This window comes from Pochonia chlamydosporia, chromosome 7 (genome assembly GCF_001653235.2).
Source record: "Pochonia chlamydosporia 170 chromosome 7, whole genome shotgun sequence".
In the NCBI taxonomy this organism is placed as follows: domain Eukaryota; kingdom Fungi; phylum Ascomycota; class Sordariomycetes; order Hypocreales; family Clavicipitaceae; genus Pochonia; species Pochonia chlamydosporia.
The window spans coordinates 525416-547468 of record NC_035796.1 but is presented as its reverse complement, the minus strand read 5'-3'; the positions used below and the strand labels follow the sequence as shown (position 1 = coordinate 547468).

Genomic DNA, 22053 nt, shown 5'->3' with positions numbered 1-22053 from the left:
CCAGGTGCCAGACTGTCTCCATGTCCGCGACGACGGGCTGCCGCGTGCGCATGCAAGTGCCATCATTGACGCTCTGGGGCCATGACAACATCGACGCTCCTCTCAAGTCCAATCCAACCCAAGTCGCCCTCACTCTTATCTATCCACTGAACTTGACCCTCGTCTCTTCCTCAACTGTCGCAAAGCTAATTTCCACATACACGATACGATCTCTCCCATCCATCTCTGAATTTTCTTTTTTCTCCATCTCTCAAATATATCCTATTTCTCTCCCAAGACTGGCTCTGCAAAGACTCATGGTATAGCCTCCCACCAGAGGCTGGAAGCGGCCGCCCTTGACCATGTTATCGAGCACCGAGCCACCTCGGGCCTCGTCCCGTTGCACCTCTGCTGGCAGAGTAACCGCCGCGTTCCTGTTGTCTTTGTTGGCAATTACTCCTACAGCTACTGCCTCTCGACTTTCCGCTACCAGTCGAGATGCCGTCGTACCACACCATGTCTTTCTTCCCCCAGGCATTGTCATGCCTCCGAACCCGGAAGCGCCCAAACCAGCCGACCACACATTCACCCTTCGCCACATTTATCACCATGGCACTGACCGACATCCGCGACTACATCGTACCATGGACGTTTCCCACAAGTCTTTGACGTCTCGTGTATTCCTCGCCGCCGAAGACGGCCATGACGAACACGACCTGCCTCACCTCAAAGCGCGGAGCCGTGGTAGCCCCATACAGCGCCTAGTCGATCGGCGACCTGCCGTTGTTGATCCCATGGTTGCACACGCCCGTCGAGAAGGATATGCTGCAGTTCTTGACGCTTCAGCTTGGACAGTTGATGATGTTCCTTCGCCAGACATCACAGACAAGGGCACCGTTCTCAGCTTGGCTTACATGGCGGCCGATGCCTATGTCGAGACTGAAGGCGCCGCGGATTGGTTAGATGTTGGTGACCCCTTCAACCGCAGTGCGGATTTTGGCTGGCAAAGTGACGGCTTGCGCGGACACATCTGGGCTGACGACGATAACTCCACCATTGTCATTGGTCTCAAGGGAACGTCCCCCGCCGTGTTCGACGGTGACGGTACAACAACCAATGACAAAATTAACGATAACTTGTTCTTCAGTTGTTGCTGCGCACAGCAGGGGCAGTGGACTTGGCATCAGGTTTGCGATTGTGCGTCGAGCACGTACTCTTGCAACAACACTTGTGTCGCCCAAGCCTTGCATGAGGAGAGCCGGTACTATGCCGCTGCCCGTGAACTCTACTCCAATGTGACTGAACGCTACCCTGACTCTACAATCTGGATAGCTGGTCACTCACTGGGCGGAGCCGTCAGTTCGCTGCTAGGTCTTACCTACGGCTTACCCGTCGTCACGTTTGAAGCCGTTCCGGAAGCCCTTGCCGCCACTCGTCTTGGCTTGCCCATTCCGCCAGGCTCTGACCCGAAAGCCCCTCAAACAAGGCAAAACACTGGCGCTTACCACTTTGGACATACGGCTGATCCCATCTACATTGGCACCTGCAACGGGGCCACCGCATCGTGTTCCTTTGCCGGGTATGCTCTGGAGACAGCATGCCATACAGGCAGCGAATGCGTCTATGACGTTGTCGCCGACAAAGGCTGGCGTGTGGGAATTGGAACCCACAAGATTCGAGCTGTCATCTCCGATGTCATTTTGAAATATGATGATGTCCCTGAATGCTCCTTGACTCCCGAGTGTCGAGACTGTGCTCAGTGGAAAATGTACGAGAGTAACGGTACAGAGACGACAACCACAGCTACTTCGACGACAACTACGCGTACACGGACACGAACATCAACCTGCAAGACCCCAGGATGGTGGGGTTGTCTCGATAAAACGACTTCGGGTGTCACTCCCACCACCACGTCAAGCTCGTCCTCAACGTCAACCTGCAAGACGCCAGGTTGGTTTGGATGCAAGGACAAAACTACCACTACCAACACAATCACTTCGACGTCAGCCATGACTACTACTACTACTACTACTACTACTACTACTACATCTGCCACACCAACAACCACCTGCGAAACACCGGGTAGGTGGTGGGGTTGTTGGGATGAGGAAGAGACAACCTCGACCACACTGCCTTTACCTGGGACACGCACACAGCCACCAATTACAAAGGGGCCAACATCAACATCAACCTTATGGCCGGTTACGCCAACAAGCAGCACTCCATCCAAAAGGTTGAAATGCCTTCATCGAAATTGGGTAGGATTTTGCAAAGAGTGGGGAGAGGATGAGGAAGTGAATGACTTCATTTCAGATGAGATGTAGTGTTTCTTTCTACTCGTGTACACGGTTCACGGATTTTGGATGCGCAACTGGGAGATAAACGAGGTTGTCGTCGCCGTGTGGTTGTTTCTCAACGAAGTACGCACACTCTGGATGCGAATTCAATATGCCATGGACCCGCCTTAACAGCGAAAGTCGTTTTGATATATCGAAAGCATTCAACCATACATACACATACACTTATACATACGCAGCGATGGTCTTTGATGTTTTTCTTCATGTAATTCCTCGAATATTGGAGATGGGACCGCCCGAGGCTCTACCGCTGTCCTTAGGCGTTTTCTTATTTGTCGTTCGGCTTGGTCTGAGCCGATTTTGGCTAGGGTTGCCAGAGAGCGCAAGGCGACGGAATATTTTTATTTTCTTTTCAATTTTTTTTTTTTGGCTTTTTTCTATTGGGTGGTTCAGCGAAGGGCGTTTGAATACCGGCATATATTGGATCATCGTGGCACTGATAGAAACCCAACCTGACCGTTGGCAGAACCAAAGATTGCGCTCGTCTTTTGCTGGCTTGTTCACTACAGACTACAAACTATTGGCACACTCATAAATTAAGAATATTAATCTCACCCGTAGCCTCATAGCTGTCCTGCAGTGAAAACTGGGCCCGACATAATGGCAATGAAATGTTGCGCATCAACGGGCTAATGCACTTTGTGTTCATGATTGTGGAGTCAAAGGCTAACCAGGCGAGACTAGACATCAATTGGAAACATTTGAAGAGGTGGTTTCAGTCACAAGCAGTCGAGTCTGTCCAATGTTGTGGAATGACTTTAGGAAGTATACCAGATTAGCGCACCAGGACCACTAAAAATATCAGTTGAGGCTTTGCGGCCCGAAACCAGACCCCAAAACCTCCAAACGCGTTGACCAGACTCTCCCACCAGAGAGACACCTTCACATCTACATCTACATCTTCATCTCCCACCCAGCATCCACATCCAACTCCCACCTTCCCAAATGTGGCTCAACCACCAGCTAGTCGTCAGCAAATGATAGTCTCCGTAACGGAAGCGAGACATCATCCCCGATGGATACAGAATCCAAACCCTCTGACAGGGACACGTCGCAGCTGTCGGATCCTCCCAGCGACCTCGATAGCTCCGACAGCGACTCCCCAGCCCTTCAGACGGAATGGCTCGCAACGACGCGAAAACGCCGATCTACGGCTGGAAATCGCATGAAGTCGGTGCTTGCTAATGAAGAACCCGATTCAGACCTCGAGCTTCTATTTGCCGAAGACGAAAACGACCAAGGCTTCTCGGACCTTGACGACGATGGCTCCGACGTGCACATGGACTCCTCGTCCGACGACGAAGATGAAAACAACGCCAACGACGATAATTTAGAAGGCGAAAAAGAGCTGGAGCGTCAAGCAAAAGAAAAGCGCGCCGCTCAGCGCAAACGAAAAGCCCAAGAAGCTATTCCAGCCAAATTCAGGAAGAAGGTTCGCATCGATCCCACGACAAGGGCATCTGTCCCACCCCCCGCGCCACGTCCCAAGAAAAAGTCGGAACGAGCATCATGGCTACCATCTCCCGCCGATCTTCCCACGCGAGCCTCATCTCGAAAGACGACTCGTATATCCAAGGAGCAGTTGCATCAGCAAATGGCCGAGCGTGAAGCGAGGAGGCTCAAGCAGCTAGCTCAGATGGAGAAAAAGGCCGCCCGGTTAGAGGCATTGAAGAAGCCACCCATGACACAGGAGGAGAGGCTGGCCGAGGCTGCCGTTGTAGAGAAGCGCAACAGCAAGAGTCTTAATCGCTGGGAGGAGGCAGAAAAGCAGCGCGAGGAAGAGCGCATGGCGAAGCTCGCTGCCCTGAACCAGCGTACCCTCAAAGGGCCAGTCATTACATTTTGGAGTGGAAAGGGTCAGTGGGACGACATTGAGTTGCGGTTGCTGCGCCAGTACGTGACTGAAGTTGAGGAGAAGCCCAAAAAGAAGCGAGAGAAAATAGACAAAAGCGCCAAAGCAAAGGGCAAGGAAAAGGAAAAGAACAACGAAAAGGCTGCAAGTAAAGAAATATTGAAAGAGACAGACCTTGACAAGTCCCAAGGCGCTGCCAAAACCCAGAATCAAAGCTCAGAGGCCGCCAAGATTGGCGAGGATGTTGCAGACAAGGCTCCAACACTGATCAATAGCGAGAACAGGGCAACCGACGACAATGCGATGAGCAAAGCAGACGTCACTTATGAGTTGGCAGATGCCAACGCAGAGCCTAGCACGGCGGACCAGGTGACGGCCTCTACAGAAACAAAACAAATCGCTGCTACAGACGACACCTCAACGAATTCAGGTTTAACTACAAGCAAACCAGTCGACGAACCTACAAGAGATACCACTGAGGCTACAACAGGGGCAGACCTGAACGCGTCCGATACACCTCCTACCGTTGAAGATACAACCAAACCATCCGGGGAGTCACCCACAACCCTGACTATTGTCCCCAAGGACGAGAAAGATGCAGATGTGGCGATGTCGCAGTCGAAACCATCTGCATCCATGGCAATTCCTGCATCCCCTTCGGCAGCCATAGTGCCTCCTTCACATCCTCCCAGTGGACTTGCTGCTCCTCCACCTCCTCCGCCGGCGAGCCCCTTGGCCACACAAGCTGGCCTCTCTCGACCTCCCGAAGCCAGGCCATCAAGTGTTCTGGCTGCACCCGTTCTTGCTCCACCTCCAGGAATCGACATGAACAGATCTTCGCCTGTAGATGCTCCCAAGTCGAATGTATTAGCACCACCCAATACCCTCCAATCCGCGATCACACCGCCATCTATTCAGCCGGTAGAGCAACCCCGAGTGGCAAACCCATCAGTGTCATCAGCATCCATGACCACAGTTCCCATGGAAGTTGACGCCAAGCCCACTATTCCAGTCGATGCCCACCTTCAGGCTGTTCAGAACGAGACAGCGCCTACAAGCAAATCTGGAAGTCCTAGAGAGTCAGAGGCACCAGCAACAACCGAGCCGCCTCGCGATCTGAACGCAACTCGGAATGGCATCATATATCAAAATTTCGACGGAAATGCCATACGGGACAAAACCGTTCAAACACAGATTCTCTTTGGTCGCAAAATGACAAAACTTGCCAGTAAGTAAACGGATGTCCTTGCCAGCACACCACCTCACCACCCAGTCGTGTCACTCTTCGGTAGCCCCAAGACTAGACGGCTAACAAAATCTTCAACAGAACCTGCTCCAGCGCCAATCTGCGTCATCACCAACAACCCAGCACGATATCGGGATCCGAAAACCAACCTCCCATTCTACAACATGCACGCATACAAAGAGATCCAGCGTCTCAACAATGGCGATTACCAATGGAGTCGTATCCTCGGAGCCTGGGTGGGCAACACGAAGCAAGCAGCGCGTGGCGTTCCAGAACGTTTCCTCAACCCCGGTAATGGCAAACCAAAGGCATCCGCGGCGCCAGGGGACTCTAAAGTCAAGCAGGAAGAAAAGTCGGACGAGACCGAGATAGATACGTCCAACTCGGCCAGTGGCACTGACGTCACTATAAAGACTGATGCACCTCAAGCTCAGGAGCAACATGCACAGCCTGCAAAACAAGTGGCAGCGCAGTAGCACAGAAATTACGACGTTAGGATAGACGTAAAGTCAATGTAAGAACAACTGTATGAGTAGCTTCATGGCCAGGAGATTAGATAATAGATACCCTTTCAATTCAGAACTAGAGGTGGTTCTGCTATGGTTAGACGGCACCGAGAACCAGAGTATCGCGATGTCCAAAGTTCCCATCTCCGGTGTCGTTTTGGTTGTGACTTTTCATTGCTTGTCCAGTGGGTAAGGAGTGGTCACATCACTGGTGTATACGAAGAAGACGAGCAATATCAAAGTCAACATCCTCATCAAAGCTAAAAATGGCAATCAAAATCAATATAATATTGCCTTCTACTTCCGTGCTCCTAAATCGATGGACATTCCCTAAGCTTGGGCGCGCCAAGCAGTCACAAGAATCACACACTCGCCTGAACTCTTGTTGGGGAAAAGTCAGTCGCGAAGGTTTTTCTTCCGAAATGATACAGCCGCTGCCCTCTTTACACTCTACTCAAACATTCTTCCAGAAATATGGGGGTATCGGAAATTTTTGATATGCCTGCCGTCTCTAATCCTGATCTAACGCCAAATAAAAAACAATGATGTCAAAACTGTAGCCGACAAAATCGTGGATAGCAACAAGAAACTTGAAGCTATTTTTGAGGGTTGCCGTCATACTCCGTGGTGTCGTCGGATTTGTGTGATGCAAGGTGATATATGTATTGTCGTCGGGTGTTGTTGTACTGCCACAACGCAGTTGTATCATGCAATGAAATTTTGTACAGATAGAGAGATACTTCTATGGCAATTGAGGGGTCAAATTAATTGTTCTTGTTGCCAATGTCATCCACCATCAAGCCGAGTTCGTTAACGAAGTCATCCAGACCAGTATCAATGGTGGCACCAAGATAATTCGCACCACCAATCGGCATGCTCGAGGTGTGGCCAGCGAGAAGGGATGTCGTATTGAAACCCGTCATTCTGGGACTAGAGCTGTCCGCGGACTTGTGCTCCTCACCATGCCTCGGTAGACTGTATCCCTTAAAAGACTCCCGAGTCGCAAGCCCTGCTCGCGGCCCACATGACAAATAGTCTCCGTCATAGCTTGACAAGACATCTTCATCATTTGAATCGTAAAAAGATGGCAGCTCCTCTGCCAGAGACTGTGGTGACATTGGGGTTGCGAATGTACTTGACGAAATTGATGGTGACGAGTCGCAATGGTTGGGTTCAGAAGTGTCAAGCTTGGGCAGTTGCGAGATATCAGCCAGATCTGAGGGCTCCTGGAAAGTTGGGCTTTGCTTCTTGCTCGTTGGTCGAATCGTGAGTGTCAATGAACTTGAGTTGGCGACTGTTTGAGGCAGCGTGTCTGCTGATACTGAACGCTGGAAAGGAGGAGGAGATAGTCTGGTTGCGAACACTTGGGTCTCTGATATGGCCGACGTGGCAAAGTTCTCGTCATCATCATCTACCTCTTCACTTGGTTCGTTTGGAATTTCCAGGGGCGGTGGGGGGTTGTTGAGAGTTGGTTCCGGTGGCAGCGGCGGGTCTTCTACCAGAAATCGCCGCAGAGACTCTGGAGAGATATCCCTGGTCCGCTTGCCATCGGATGACGACGTCGGTCTACTGTCAGGCAACGGCCACGAGGATGGTGTCATGGTTCCATCGCGACTGCGGCCAGACGTAGCAGGTCTCTCCATCTCTCGACATACCAACTTGCGGCTAAAGAGTCTCTTCCAGGACGGACCGACAGATTCCGAACGATTCGATTGGCGATTATATAGCAAAGATGAGGCAGAGCCAAGTCGACGACCTGCACCATTAACCGAGGCCGCAGGGGCAGGAACTGGGGTAACATATCTCGCCTCAGGATTCATCGTCATGTATGATTCCCGACGAAGCGAATTAACGGAAACGCTGCGATGCCTCAACGACTGTTCGATTGGGACATGAAGTGTATTGACAGTCTGGCCTGGCATATAGGGACAGGCATTTGTTGAAGGCTGAGCAGGATCGTGTATTTCTGTAGAGCCGTCTACTTCGTACTAATAACAGAGATTGGTCAATTTGAGAAATTTGTGCCGTGACGCGCAATCGACGCCATTGATGCTGAAGTAGCCGTGACTTACGTAGTAGTAATATGTGTTGCCCATCCTCAGGCCTCCGTTCCTTGTTGATGTACCGTGGGAAGGCTCATCGCGGGAGATAATATCTTTAAATGAATAACACCCTCTCCATTGGCCACGGCCGCGTCGCAAATCTTGCTTCATTGTGTACCACGTGGAAAAGTTGTCCCAAGACCCAATGAGCTGGACCGAGTTGACAGACGGTTCAGTCTCACTAATGTCGCTTGTGTTAGCAAATTATCTTGGAACCAGCACAAGCAGACAAAACTAGCATTGGTTCAACGTATTCGTCAAATGACAGGTCACTAGACCAGCATGCTCGGAATGCGTGCGGGATTTGACAGACATTGACTCTGACTGATTGTGCGTGAAGCGACGGGAGAAGCAACTAACAGGAACGTGAAACATCAAGAGCACGTGAAGTACTTAAAAGAAAAGCAAAGGGCAATATACCTGCAACAGAACGAAACTTTATGGAATGATACGAAGGGACTGCCAGGATAGCAGTATGTAGTGCTGGTATGCTGGGAAATGTACACCAATTTGCCGCCCTGAACAATATAGTGAAGGGAGCGATTGAGGCAATAGGGAATGCTCTTAGATGAGGAGCGGAACCACCACACAACTCAGCAGATACTTGCACGAACGACAGACGTGGCGACCAAAAAAAAAAAGAAGCAAAAAAATTTTTGGCAGACAAGAAGCATAAAGTAGGAAAAGCAGAATAGGTGCAGTAGCAGGCGGCAATTAAAACTCACAGTAAGAAGGTTATAAGAGTAGTTGAAGGATCCATGGCGTAAGGGGAAAACGCATGTGTAAGTCCGAAGCTTCAATATTATATGCACGTTGAAAGCACGGTTGCTGCAAGCAACTGCGCAGACAGGCGCCTAATGCTGCCGAGATGCCAGGTCCCTGTTGTTCTTCCTTTCCTCTTGCGTGTCTCTGGTGCTTAATTGTGAATGGGACGGTGATGCTGAAACACGGGACGACCGTCGCCTGTTCGAACGGACGCAGGAACCCGAGATCACAAAGCAATCAATTGGCCAATGAGGGCGCGGAAGCGCCGGGCGGAAGCGCAGAACTGGGCCAACGACCGGCCAAGGGGAAACCACTGGTAGGGAGTCGGGCCAGGCGCTTAATGGGTGCAAGTATTGGATGGGCGAAGGCCAGGCGTTGGCGGCTGATCTGCAAGGATGTTTGTGGAGATGTTCTGGCTGATACGTTTGAGGTGCTAGGGGTTGTTTGGTTGCAGAATGGCCACGAAGCCCTGGGTGGTGCCCTGGGTGCTGACGAGAGCAAAGATTCAATGCACTGCAGCCGGGCGCAGCAGGTATGCGAAAGAATGGCGGTAATTTGATTATGTCTGTGCCATGTAGGCGAGTGCGGCGAAGCTGTTAAGCGGGAGACATGAGCTGGCGAACCCTGTATTCTGCGCTGGGAGTACTCAGGTGCTTGCTTTCGCTGGGGGTGTGTGAGCACCAAACGGAATGAGGAAACTGCGCCGTGGACGTTGAAATCAGCCCTGCAATATTAAAACGGTGCCGTAAAATGATCAGTGCTTCTGCAGCGTATGGGTACTGAATGGCTGCTGCATAAGAAGGACGATATAAGTAAAATATGGCGTAGCAATTCGGGCGATGGATGAGGAGGAAGTGCTGGTTTCTCTGTGGGAAAGAATAGAGAAAGCAGATGTTCTCCGGAGACCGGGTGCCACGGACCAGATAAGTGAAATGGGTACCAATTGATGCGTCGACGACGAAGCCAGGACGAGACGAAATGAGACGAGGGTCTGCCTCGCCAGCTGAGAGCTTGTACCAGTACCCAAGTTGTGTCTCACAAAGCTCCAATGGAGGTAGCCAACGGTTCCGGTCGTTGTGGAGATGGAGATTGCTGAGTGCAGAGTGGATTGGGTGGCTTGCATCGACGGACAAAGACCAGGCACTGCTAGGTCTGTTAGGTCTGTTAGGTCTGTTAGGTCGTGGACTAAATTAGCCGTATTGGTAAAGTAACCGTTTCTGGTCTTTCGGTTTGCGTGCAAGCGAAGAATCTAGCGAGGTTGGAGGTCAGCTTCCGGCTGAGAACATATTGATGAAGTCTGATGCATGTGTCTGGTTCATACATACATGTAGATATATACATACAGTATGGAGATAAGTGCCTAAGTCGTCCCGTAGTCGTCCCGTAGTTGTCGTCGAGTCAAGTGAAGCTGGTGTAGCACGCACCAAACCTCATCGGCAGTTGGAGATTGGGCCAGACACGAGGTGGCCGGGTAGGGAACCACAGGGCCAAAGACACCGGGCACTGCAGTAGCAAACAATACCAAATTTCGGATGCCAGAGAAGCTAAGGATTGAAATAGAACATCCATACCGTATGACCGTATGATGACGGTCAATTGGATCGTAGAGGTTGATGGAAGAGAGGGAGAGACAAAGGCGGAAACCGAAGATCTGGAAGCAGCTGTGGAGAATTCCTCATGTTGAAAACATGGATGGGGAAGGAGCGGCCCTGAGGCATGACGCACGAAAGAGGGGGCAAGGGTCTGTTCTGATCTGGTCTGGTTCACCAGCTTGAACCCAGTCTTGCCAGTTGCGCAGCTGGAACCAGATGCAGCGGACATTAATCTCACCAGGGAGACAACCAACCAACCAATTGAACCCCTACATTTACCAGGCATTTTGGTTCATGTTCTGGACTGGCAACTGGATGCCAGACAACATTGAACTTTACCCGTCAAAATTAGGTCAGTACCAGACCCTCGTTGCTCGTGGTCACCCATTGGCTCAGATTATCTCCAGCTTGGCCCAGGGTCACGAAACGGGAAACGCTTGGATGAAAGTGGTTGTCTGCCCCTGTCCTCTCCGATTCCCATCATCAACTCGCCGCTGGCTGTCACCAGTCCTTGACTGTGTACTGACCGAATCGCGGATTAATGTGTCTGGTGCAAGTACTCCATACATACGCAATCAATCCCCCTGGCTGGGGATCGGCGACCAGACGGCACTGGCAAATGGAACATGGGACATGCCCCTGGTCTGGTGCATCCTCAGCCATAACACCACCGGCAATTCCTTTCAATTGAACGTTTTACAACAAACAGGCGTGTCATTTTATGGCCGTTGGCTCAAAGCAATTTTCAGTGTTTGTGAGACGACTTGGCAGCTTGGCATATTGAATGAAAGGCGCAAAGTCCAAAATTTGACGGCTTTCAAATGATGTTCGCTCTGTCAAAACAATCGACTGACTACTCGGTACAATTATTAGACATCATGTTCGTGAGACGACCTGTGACACGTTTGATCATTGGAAGAAGGCGCTTGCAGACGGCGTGGACTACTCAACCACGTTGCATGGCTTGGATGAACCAAGAGGAGCGGTTTCTGGCCCCAGTCGTTTCAGATGAAGGATCAATGATGCACCAGGCTCTACGGAGGGAGTATTTTGTATCCTTACAGAGCTTCTACCATGAAATTCCCAACTGAGAACATGAGGCCTAGACGTCTGGTGGGTGCTGTGCTGTCCAGCGCGTACAATACAGACAGGTTTCCTGCCAGACTTGATGCAAACACGGAGTATTCTGTACCTCGACCACATATCATGCACCGCTGGCCATCGAACACTCGATTTGGTGTGTAAAAGCATGGCAGCAAGACATGTTGGAGAAAAACGCCTTTGTACCACCTGGACTTGGTGCATGCGTGCTGTTGTTGTTTCTGCATGCATGTCCTATGGCGCCGCATTCGTCTTTGTCTCACATCCACATATCCGTTTGGTTCGGTTTTCCCTCCAACGACCACAGACACCAGTCAGTCAAGGAAGCGATCAAGCTGCTACCACCATTACGAAACGAAGCTCATTAGGCTCCCAGTAGCCACGTTGGGACAGTTGACCCGACTTTGACCAACTGTTAGATGGGGTGTTGTTAAGATTTTTAGTATTTTCCCTGGGCATCACAACACACCGGCTGTTCCGAGTCGATATCACAGTGCGATACGTATGCATAATGCATGGCTTATTTCCGTGAGACCCAAAAGACTAGCAAACAGGCTGGTCTCCCGCATGCGAAATGCATGTCTTTGACGACCAAAAGCTGCCTTGTGAATCATCCACGTCACCGATTATCAACACACGGCAGCCAGTCAGCGGTTGCTCACGCAGACCGTTGCCGAAATTCACCACACAAATATTGATCTGAGGCTGAAAGCTGGTCGGTCTGGATGCGCCAAGACCATCAGGTCCACGAACAGTCTGGTCCAGGGCCAGTGCCTTTGTACGACTTGACTTCTAAGTTTAAAGAGCGCACTCACCGATCACAAGCTCCACAACAACCAAGAGAACGCCGACATCATACATGTACCGCTACATGCCAAACTCAAAACCCGGCCAAGCTGAACTGACGCCATTGATTGACTGATTGAGTGACCTCTTCACGGCCCGGGAGCATGCCCAAACCACAAATTACTCTTTGATTGTTCCTCCCGCTTGTGGAACAATGCCATTGATGCCATCCAACATTGGAATCCAACATAACAAGCCTCTACCTGCTAACTCTATCCGATAAGAATCAATTGATTCAATACTTCTCGTTCTATTTACCGCCAAGTCATCACCATAAAAAGAGCACACGCATCCAATACACAAACCCTGTCTGTAGCAAGTTGCAGGCTCGGGCTTTCTGTCATGAAGCTTTCCGAGCAAGCCACGCCGGGTTAAGTAACCAGCATACGGATTGTTCCGTTTGTAAGCTACCAGACTTCTCTCCTCCATACACTCAACCACTCCTACACTTAATCACCTTAACAGTTCACCTTATACTGAATGGACGTTCCCAATAAAGAACCATGTATTCTTTTATTTCCAACTTTGTCGGTTACAACCGAACATTATGTACGCTACATGAAATAATGCCCCCAACCTGCAAGAAACGACAGTATCATTCTCATCGCTACGAAAGAAAACCCCGCTTCCACTCGAATATTACAAATTCGGACAGCCTCATGATGCAGAATACCAGCCCAGCGATTCTTGTTTGCGCGTTCCCATCGTTGCCGCCATGCTTGAAAAAGTTCCCTCAAGTTTTTGTACAAAATGTCGAGTATTCGCATCTTCCACCACCACACCATGCCAAACAGAACAACCCCGTGCCACGGCATGGTGAAAAAATACGGAAAGAAAGTAATGGAGAGAGTAGCCACAACTAATCGACCAAAGGAGGAAGAGGAACAAGTATTAAGATTAAAATAAAGGCGGCGCTGCGGCGTTTGCATCGTGATCCAAAACAGTTTCGCTCCAAGCCCCTCTCCTCGAGGAATAAAGAAAAGGTTGTAATAAGTGATTAAAACAATGTTAGATAGAATAAGAAAAAATGAGAACACCTATGCGTGCAAGGCACCCAGCGCATATGGGGATCAAACATGCTGTCGAAGCAAAGAGAAAAAAGATGTACGTTTAATACTGCGGCATTGACATCGTCTACTTCGTCTTTTCGGTTCGCTTCTTATCAGCAAGCCTGTCGGTTCGAGGGCCCTTGTACTTGGTGCCCAAGATTGAGTCCCAAAAGGTGAAGAATGGCTGGGAGAAATTGGTCTTGATTCCCCACGTTTGGTGGTGAATATCGTGGTAGGCCGCGTTATTGGAAGTGATGAGCTGCAGAGGGTCCCAGGGGAAGGCGTATCCGCAGTGGTCATCAACTGTCTTGATTGTGGAAAAGGCGAAGAAGCACGTTCCCTGTCGAACCGTCATACCCGTGAGTTTAAAGCCAATGCCAGCACCAAGTGTGTCGAGCAAGAATCCTTCCAAGGGGTGGTTGTACAAAGCACCGTAGGCGTATGGAACGTAGAGTCGGTGGTGTCTGGAGTGGAAAGTCGCTACGAAAAGTGTCAGCCCGGGTTACCACTCAGTTCACGATTGGGGGCTGTGCCAGAGAATGAAGAACTTACTGTACATCCATCGATTCACATGCATCAAGCGATGCAGAAAGTACTGCCATGAATCGAGGAAGAAGACAGCCACAAAGAATTGCAAGGCCGGAACAAGGACGTGGTAGATGAATTTGGCAACTGCCATCTCCCATGGAGCAAAGGTCGGCGCAGCAGACCCGGCTGTCGACAGGAACGGGTAGTAGCCGCCAGCAATAGCACCAGCCAGCAGCGGGTGCGTGGCAGACATACTCTTAGAAATAGCAGTGGCATTGAGGCCAAGAAGGCCCAGACAACCGGGCAGGGCTCGCTGGACAAGACGAAGTCTGGTGGCCCAGACAGCAACATCGTATTCAGCCTTTCCAATCACCTCGGGAGGCTCGGACAAGGCCAAAACCGCACCTGTGGCGACTTGTATAATCTGTTGAATAACGACATCGCGAGCGACTTCGTATCGGGAGGCATGGTTTCGGCGCAAAATCTCTTCGGGTGTGTGGAGGCGATATTGTGGAAAGACATCCAGGACGTCAATCATGTGGAAGAACAGCGACATTACCCAGTAGACAATCACGGGCAGTACGAGCGAAAGCCAGAAGTCAGATATCCATGGAAAGAAGTCCCCTCTGGGCTCAAGGGTGTATGAAGGGAGTGGCGGCAGAGCCGAGTCGAAGAGGGTGCTGTTTGCCATGGCGAACAGAACGGAGGGACCCTTGGTGTCGTTCACCATGGTTTGTTTGTGTAACGGCGTCAAGCAGGATTCGCAAACTTCTGCTTGGGTTTAATTGCCAGTAGCTGGTGTGATGAGGGTCGATACAATGGTCGTGTGACGTCGAGTCGCGATGCTCCGAGAGTTGCGGATGGCAGGTTGCTGAGAGGCGCCAGGGTGCGCGACACAGCTGAGTGCTCGGACGACGAAGCTAATGAAAAGGGAGAGTGGGCAACGACGAGCAAAGGCGTGCGTTGCGGTAACCGAAAATGAGTTCGATGTTGTCAGATGGCGTTACCAGTGAAGTTGAAAACAGCAATAGTTGAGGTATGGTGGCAAAGCACTTGACCGTTGAAAAAAAGGAGCGAAAGTCCATGCGAAGATGGAATGATGGGATGGCAAGAGCAAGTTTTTGTTCAATGCGCTGCGGGTACGGAGTACATTCAAGTCAAGTCATGGCTCAAGCTGGCTGGTCGAGATCAAAGACGGCTGGACATTAGTTGGACTGGACAGGAAAAGCGGGTGTCCGAAGCTCCGATACTGCCGCGTGCCGCCGGTTCCTGGCCACATTGAACTGATTGATTGCCCACAGTCAATAGAACACTCACTTGGTCCCTCCTGCCTGTCTTGTCTTCCTAGGTCAACTGGTACGTCAAGATGGCATGACACAAAACATGGGGCATTTGCGAGCAAACCCGAGCATCGAACCGATCAAACTATACATTGCAATTTTAACCGTGGTCAAATAAAACGCGGCTCATCCGTCATGTGCTGGCACATATGCTGATCAATATCATGGGTTTGGAATTTTCGGCTGTTCCCATTGACTGATCAGTCGCTTTGCTCGCTCTCCTTTGATATATTGCGGCATTACGAAGTCAAGATCTCATCAATCAAGTCAAGTGGGACTTGTGAATACGTGTGTCAACTGTCAAGATGAGGTCAAGTTCTCCGTGCTCCCCGTCAGACTTCATGCCCAACCTGCTCCATACAATTACAGTGCAATCACTGGTCCAGGTTTGATCAATCTCGGTTCACACAATCTAAACGCGCCCAGGGCTACGTATCGCGTCTGTCGACTTGAGAGTCAAGACATCAGACATCAGCCCACCCGGGTCCAAAAGAGCCTTTGCCTCAGCCCCAGACAATCGGCTGTCCCAGGCTGTCGATCAGTTCATGAGAAAGTCAATATCAATGATGCTTCTCTGCCGCTGTTGCTGAGTGCATTCTACCAAAAGCTCCAGGCACGCACCCATTCAATGTTGAAATGACCCCTGGTTTCGATGTGCAGGTTTGACTCCAGTTTAATCGATGCCTAGTATTGCCACTCAACGTGTGCCCAAGCAAAGCAAGCCAAGTAAAATAAATAATCCACCTGCATGTGGCGGATTCCACATGCTCGCTGTGGCCGCCGGCCTCCGAGCAGTCCATGACAGACAGGATACATCCATCCTTACACGACTAGGAACCTACTCGATTGCACCCTGTGATCTCGGAGATGTCTCTCTGAGCCCAGCTGATGAATTCTAGCCTTGGCTTTTGGAATGCTGCTACTTGTAACAGTATCAACGAATTTGCCTCCTGCAGAGTAAAGTTGGAGGTGATTCGATCAGCCTTGTGGACCCTTGCTCCCGCTGGTCCCGTCCCCAGATGGCAAAGTCGTTGGCCAAAAATCAATCAGACGATAAGATGATGATTTTATCAGGAGGGCAGTGAGCCTTGGGTGATGGCGCATCCTGCGTCGTATCTGCCCATATCCTCAACTTATTGCTAGATTTGTCATGGAATCCCTGAGCTACCTAGTAGTTTAGGCGCTGCTGCCCTATATTACTGCGCTGGCCTGAATTACGCGAGTGCATCTGCTACATAGAACTGACGGGTGGCAGGGTTTTGAATATTCCTCGTCTAGTATATATGGCTATATCACGTTGATCACTAGTATTCTCGGCCTCGACTATGGGCGTACTGGTGATGATGCGGACGTCAGCGTCAGGAGGTGGACTCGAGGAAATAAACAGCGTTGATCCGGGTGGTGAAGCTGGCGGCATACCGTATTTCGATCAGTGAAGAATTGACCGCATGATTGGCAGCAAATGACGCAAAAGGGAATTGAAATTCCAACGGAAAGTTTTAGAACCAAAACGATATAAGCCTAAAAGTAAAGCAAGAGGATTTGAAAGTATGCCGCCCACGTTCCCATCATCGTTGCACTGCAGGGTAAGTAAAAACTGGACTCTTCGAATGACACGCCCCATTGGTCTCTATTTGAACATGAATGCACCAGACGCACGCGGGTCGAGGCTCGGTTTGGCCTTACAGAGTCTGGTTGAACACGGGCCATTTGGGATTAGCGCGTGCAGAACGAGGGGCAACACTTGAATGTGGGAGGCAGAAAAAAAAAGCAGAAAAATAAAAAAAAAAATTGAACCCAACCAGTTGACCCCACTGTGTGCTGCCGCCGCCCATAGTGGCCACTCCTCCCTCTTCTGCTTGTCTTGTCTGGCCCATCTCCACTTGCATCTGATTTCTTTTCCTCTTCCTCTTGCACCTCCTCCCCCGAAATTCCACAGTATCTACGGCCTCGAGTCTATTAAACCGTCACCATGATTATTTTCAAGGTATGCCACTGGAAACCAAGACACCACTTTTATCCAAATCACCACAGAGAGAAGCGCAAGTGTTTTTGCTGGCGACAAAACGCAGCCTTGACTCTGCGGCTACCCCGCCAATCTTTGCTCCATTGCCTGCCATGTGTCGCAAAACTCCCCATCACGAACCACGAATTGTACTGACGCCGCAATTTTAACAGGACCTCCTCACCGATGACGAGATCATCTCCGACTCCTATGACCTCAAGGAGATCGATGGCATCGTCTACGAGGCCGACTGTGCCATGATCACTGAGGAGGCTGTCAATGTCGGTACGTTTTTGTTGGCCATCCTGGTTTTTCAACCCCGCCACCTCCTTCTGCTCCTCCTGTCCGTTGCCCCCAAAACAACAAGGCCCTTGATTTTTCTCGCCTTGGACCCCGCCATCCCATCCAAGTCCCAAGTAGTCAACCTGCTCTGTTGCTTCACGACCACCACAAAATACGACCCCTCGCTTCATGCGCAACGAGACATTGTTCACCCGCCGCTTGATGGATTGACTTCGACAATGCAACTTGGCGACTAAATCGACATACCCTTCCACGAACTACTTTTAATTCAATTTCAATATATTCACTGCATCTCCCAGAGTCATGCATAACTTGATGCTAATGAACCCCGCTTTACAGACACTGGCGCCAACGCTTCCGCTGAGGAGGCCGACGAGGCTCTCGAGGATACCGCCGTCAAGGTCAACAACATCGTCCACTCTTTCCGTCTCCAGAGCACTTCTTTCGACAAGAAGGGCTATCTCGCTTACCTCAAGGGTATGTACAAAGATGCTTTGCCACTATCCCAATATCCCATGCGCTTGGACTGTCGCACATATTCAAGCTATGCGCAAAATGCTGACGATGCAATGTGTAGCCTACATGAAGGCCGTCAAGGCTGGTATGCAGGAGCGTGGCGCTCCTGCCGAGGAGATCACTGCCTTCGAGAAGGGTGCCCAGACCTACGTCAAGGAGAAGCTTCTGCCCAACTTCAAGGACTTCGAGTTCTACACTGGCGAGTCTATGAACCCCGATGGCCTGTAAGTACATGTCGGCTCATCCGTCGACCCTTTAACCCTACATCTCGTGCTACCGGGTGGCCGTGTTCTCGAAGAGCAGAAAACTAATCGTTGCTGCAGTGTTGTTCTCCTCAACTACCGCGAGGACGGTGTCACCCCCTACGTCATTGTCTGGAAGCACGGTCTCAAGGAGATGAAGGTCTAAGCGATTTTAAAATCTAAAGATAATCTGCATATGAGTTTTGATGTATGAGGGCAATGACTTAGAAAAAAAGCTATTGTAGTGCGTTTTTTTCCCCAGCGCCTGGCGTACATTGCCACATTTGTAGCAGCAATAGGAAAAATAAGCAAAGATAACGAATCGCTCGAATTTTGTTCCCGTAGTGAATGAACGAGTGAGTGGCCGGTGACAAAGTCGTCGTTCCTGTAAAGGTCTCGATCCCCCGGCATAGTCATTCACTCTCCTCACACTATACTATATACGAAACTTGGAGACTACAGATTCCTCACAGCCGCAGCTAACCTAATCACTACATGCGCAGCAACTGACAAATGTGACACCCCGGGACCGCTCTAAAAGGAAAAGAATAACGCCAATATGCAATGCAAAGTACTCGAAAAACATTTCCCCAACAAATCAACAAGATCCAACAAAATCATAACCCTCCTTCAGAATTGCGGTCTCGTGGACATGGGAACCGGAGGTGGCCCACCACCCTGCGAACCAGGAGGATTTGTCGCAGCAAGACCAGGTTTCTTCTTCGGAGGCGGAGGCGGCGGCTTCTTCTTCCCAGCCAAGTCTGGCACAGCTGCTGGAGCGGCCTCCGTCGCAGGTACACCCGTATATGGCTGACCTGGGCCAGGTAATGGTGGCGGTGACGATTTCTTATGTGCCTGTTCTGTAGTTTGCGAGCCCGTGTATGCGCCAACCTTGTCCATCACACCGTACTTTTGGTTCAGGTTGTTGGCTGCCCTGGCACCAGCGGCAACTTGTTCCCCATGACGTTGTCGAAAGTTGTTGGCGGTACTGGCGGCGGATTTGGCGTCGGAGAATGAAACCGACGATGGGTCTTTTTGGAAGTTTGACGCCGTCTTGAGGGCTGCTTGCTTTTGAGCCCATGTTGTGCCTCCGCTGGGTGCAGGTGGTTGTTCCTGGGCTGACGATCCTGTCGAAGAGGTCCCCAGTTTGGCGAAACGACCTTGTAGTTCGTTGACTTGAGCGCCCCATTTCCCAGCCCCCGGGGAAGGCGACGGCGATGCTCGTGCTGCCGGAGGAGGAGGCGGACTTGGCGAAGCCGAGTTTTTAGCGCCTCCGTGGCCGATGCCCAACGCTGGAACAGACACGCCTGCTGCGCCGAGCCTATTCACAGCGCCCTCGTTTAATCCGCCAGTCTGCTCACCCCCTCCGGCAGCACCTCTCGGCGGTAATCGAGGCGGCAAACTGGGCGGCAGTGCCTTTGGTGCCGCACCACCAGTAGCTTCATTGTACGACGGGGGACTCCTCCCGTCTGCACCGTCCCTCCTGCCCGGCGGTCTGGCAAAGCTATCCGTCGATAAACCCGTAGTATTCACCTGATACGCCTTTGGTTGACGTGGTCCGTCCTCGATTTGTTTGCTCGCTGCCGGCGCCCCCTCAATAGGCTCGACTCCGCTGCCCGTGTTCCTCGCCGGCGGTTCCACGGGTCCGGCCCTGGGATCGGCGTATTTCGACGGAGCCGTGATGACCTTGCGCTTAACAGAGGCTGGCTTCGGAGCAGGCGCAAGACCACTACCCGTTCGCTTGGGCGGCGGCGCAAAGGAAGCAGGGTCCTTGAGGTCAGTCAGCGGACGGGCGACGTGATCCGAGCTGCTTTCCTCCTTGTCCTTGTTGCGGCCCATAAGACCGGACTAGATCGACCGCTGTTAGTACACGGTTGAGGATGTTGGCAGGTAGTGACTTGTGATGAAGCGAGAGGGCTTGAAAGTAACTCTCTGCAGCAAGTTTACGCACCACTGAGTTTCTGATTCCCCCTCCCGACTTCTCCGGATGCCATCCGTTCTTCATGATGCCTTTGAACTCCGGCATGGTGAAAAAGTCGTGCGGGGACGCACTTGAATTCTTATTTCGGGTATTGCAAGACGGTTCGTATGCTGGAGGGGATGGTAGAAGGTGATGAAGTAGAATTAGCTCATGAGGGGCGGCGCAGATGGCGTTGGCGCAAAGAGCTGACGAGTTTAGACGTTCTTGTCGAGGAAGAGGCGGTCCATTTTGGGTTGGTCGTCACGAGCGGGAGCAAGTGGAAGTGGGGTGACGTAAAACGGCACTGGGCACGGGCATTTTGGCATGCGATCAAACGGGCTTGCTTGCGCTTGATTGATTGATTGATTGATTGATACGTGGGGCATTTGCGACAATGAAGAACTGCGACGTTGAATAACAACACATCAACACCACCCATATCACAATTGACTTTTGCGAATGTCTGCAAGAATGTCTCTGCCTTCGCTTACTCTTCTACTATAACATCCATATACAGCGCCACTCAACCAATTCATCAACCTTGTCACCGCCACCATCGAACGCGTCGAGATCGCGTATCACAGCTTCACCATGGCATCCAACGAAACATCAGACTATGAGCTTCTCACAGAACACTTTAGCTATCCTCCCGTGGTACGTCCCCATATCTACACTCAATCCGCAAATACCAATTCCAAACCACCACATTCAATGCCCACCAACTCACTCACAACCCCAGGCCCTCATCGACGACATCATCAACACCATCAACGTCCTCGCCGACCGCGCCCTCGACTCCGTCGAACGCCTGCTCCTCAACATCCCCCCCCAAAACCTAGGCTTCAAGCCCCCCAAACAAAAATCCACCACCCCCAACGACCCCCAATCCGCCCAAGACGCAGCCAAGCTCGAGATCGAAAACGGCACCCACCAGCTCGAGACGCTCCTCAACGCGGCCATCGACAAAAACTTCGACATCTTCGAGCTCTACACCATGCAAAACATCCTGACCGTGCAACCCAAACACCAGCCCTTCATGCGCCTCTCGCACTACAACAACCTCGACCTCTCCGGCGGGCCCGACAAACCCACTCTCGAGAGCATCACCGCCCTCCGGCGAAGACTCCAAGCCAGCCAGAAGCTGCACGTGGCTCTTGAATCGGAACGGGCCAAAAACGACGCGCTCCTACGGAAACTGAAAAGCGCACTGGGCGCATCTACAGACGACACTGTCAAGAGGGAAGATACCGAGGACACGCCTAGCAATCAATTGGGATTCCTGCGCGACAAGGGAACGTTGGAGCAAGGCGGGACGAATAAACCGATTACTACGACTACGGAATTCACACTGTCGCAATTGAACTCCCTGCGCTCACTATCCCAGTCCCTAACTAGACTACTCCCGGAACTGGGTGGCGAGGCCGACGATACAGACGCTGAGAAGTCGTGGCGTCGCGAACGGGCAGAATACATTGAGAGCGCATCGCGCAAGTATTTAGAACGATCGGGAGGCCTGGAACTCGGACCGCATGGTGAAGTGCGAGACGGGGAGTGGCAAGGCGGTGGGAGGTCATTAACTAAGAGTGAGGTGGAGGGTTTGGAGAATGTTGCGGCTATTCTAGGGAAGAAGGAAGACTCGAATCGTGATGACGACCCCATGGATGAATCTTGATATTTGGTTTTGTTAAGAATAATGACTGATGGTTTGGAATTTGGCTTATACAAGGCCCTGTAAGGTGGGAATTTTACACCCAAAGGTGAATA

At 51.2% G+C, this 22053-nt stretch overlaps 7 protein-coding genes across 7 annotated transcripts; 4 read left to right on the top strand and 3 right to left on the bottom strand.

Moving 5' to 3' along the window:
* Nucleotides 1-341: 341 nt before the first annotated feature.
* Nucleotides 342-3020, top strand: VFPPC_07055 (autophagy related lipase Atg15; the record flags this gene model as incomplete). The annotated part of the gene is made up of 2 exons (XM_022428540.1): nt 342-2061; nt 3016-3020. 2 exons carry the CDS (start codon nt 342-344, stop codon nt 3018-3020), a joined length of 1725 nt encoding a protein of 574 aa, XP_022284175.1.
* A 331-nt stretch (nt 3021-3351) lies between these two features.
* VFPPC_07054 (signal transducer) lies at nt 3352-5910 on the top strand (the record flags this gene model as incomplete). Its single annotated transcript, XM_018285977.1, has 2 exons — nt 3352-5416; nt 5516-5910. 2 exons carry the CDS (start codon nt 3352-3354, stop codon nt 5908-5910), a joined length of 2460 nt encoding a protein of 819 aa, XP_018140015.1.
* A 794-nt stretch (nt 5911-6704) lies between these two features.
* Nucleotides 6705-8153, bottom strand: VFPPC_07053 (hypothetical protein; the record flags this gene model as incomplete). The annotated part of the gene is made up of 2 exons (XM_018285976.1): nt 6705-7928; nt 8013-8153. 2 exons carry the CDS (start codon nt 8151-8153, stop codon nt 6705-6707), a joined length of 1365 nt encoding a protein of 454 aa, XP_018140016.1.
* Nucleotides 8154-13480: 5327 nt separating this feature from the next.
* On the bottom strand, nt 13481-14653 carry VFPPC_07051 (sphinganine hydroxylase Sur2; the record flags this gene model as incomplete). Its single annotated transcript, XM_018285975.1, has 2 exons — nt 13481-13875; nt 13948-14653. 2 exons carry the CDS (start codon nt 14651-14653, stop codon nt 13481-13483), a joined length of 1101 nt encoding a protein of 366 aa, XP_018140017.1.
* A 2582-nt stretch (nt 14654-17235) lies between these two features.
* Nucleotides 17236-18495, top strand: VFPPC_16638 (translationally-controlled tumor protein; the record flags this gene model as incomplete). Its single annotated transcript, XM_018294391.1, has 5 exons — nt 17236-17250; nt 17442-17553; nt 17911-18048; nt 18149-18311; nt 18411-18495. The coding sequence occupies 5 exons, from the start codon at nt 17236-17238 to the stop codon at nt 18493-18495; spliced, it is 513 nt and encodes a 170-aa protein (XP_018140018.1).
* A 464-nt stretch (nt 18496-18959) lies between these two features.
* Nucleotides 18960-20355, bottom strand: VFPPC_07049 (GMP synthase; the record flags this gene model as incomplete). The annotated part of the gene is made up of 2 exons (XM_018285974.1): nt 18960-20177; nt 20281-20355. The coding sequence occupies 2 exons, from the start codon at nt 20353-20355 to the stop codon at nt 18960-18962; spliced, it is 1293 nt and encodes a 430-aa protein (XP_018140019.1).
* Nucleotides 20356-20880: 525 nt separating this feature from the next.
* Nucleotides 20881-21961, top strand: VFPPC_07048 (centromere protein Mis12; the record flags this gene model as incomplete). The annotated part of the gene is made up of 2 exons (XM_018285973.1): nt 20881-20943; nt 21029-21961. The coding sequence occupies 2 exons, from the start codon at nt 20881-20883 to the stop codon at nt 21959-21961; spliced, it is 996 nt and encodes a 331-aa protein (XP_018140020.1).
* Between the last annotated feature and the right edge of the window lie 92 nt (nt 21962-22053).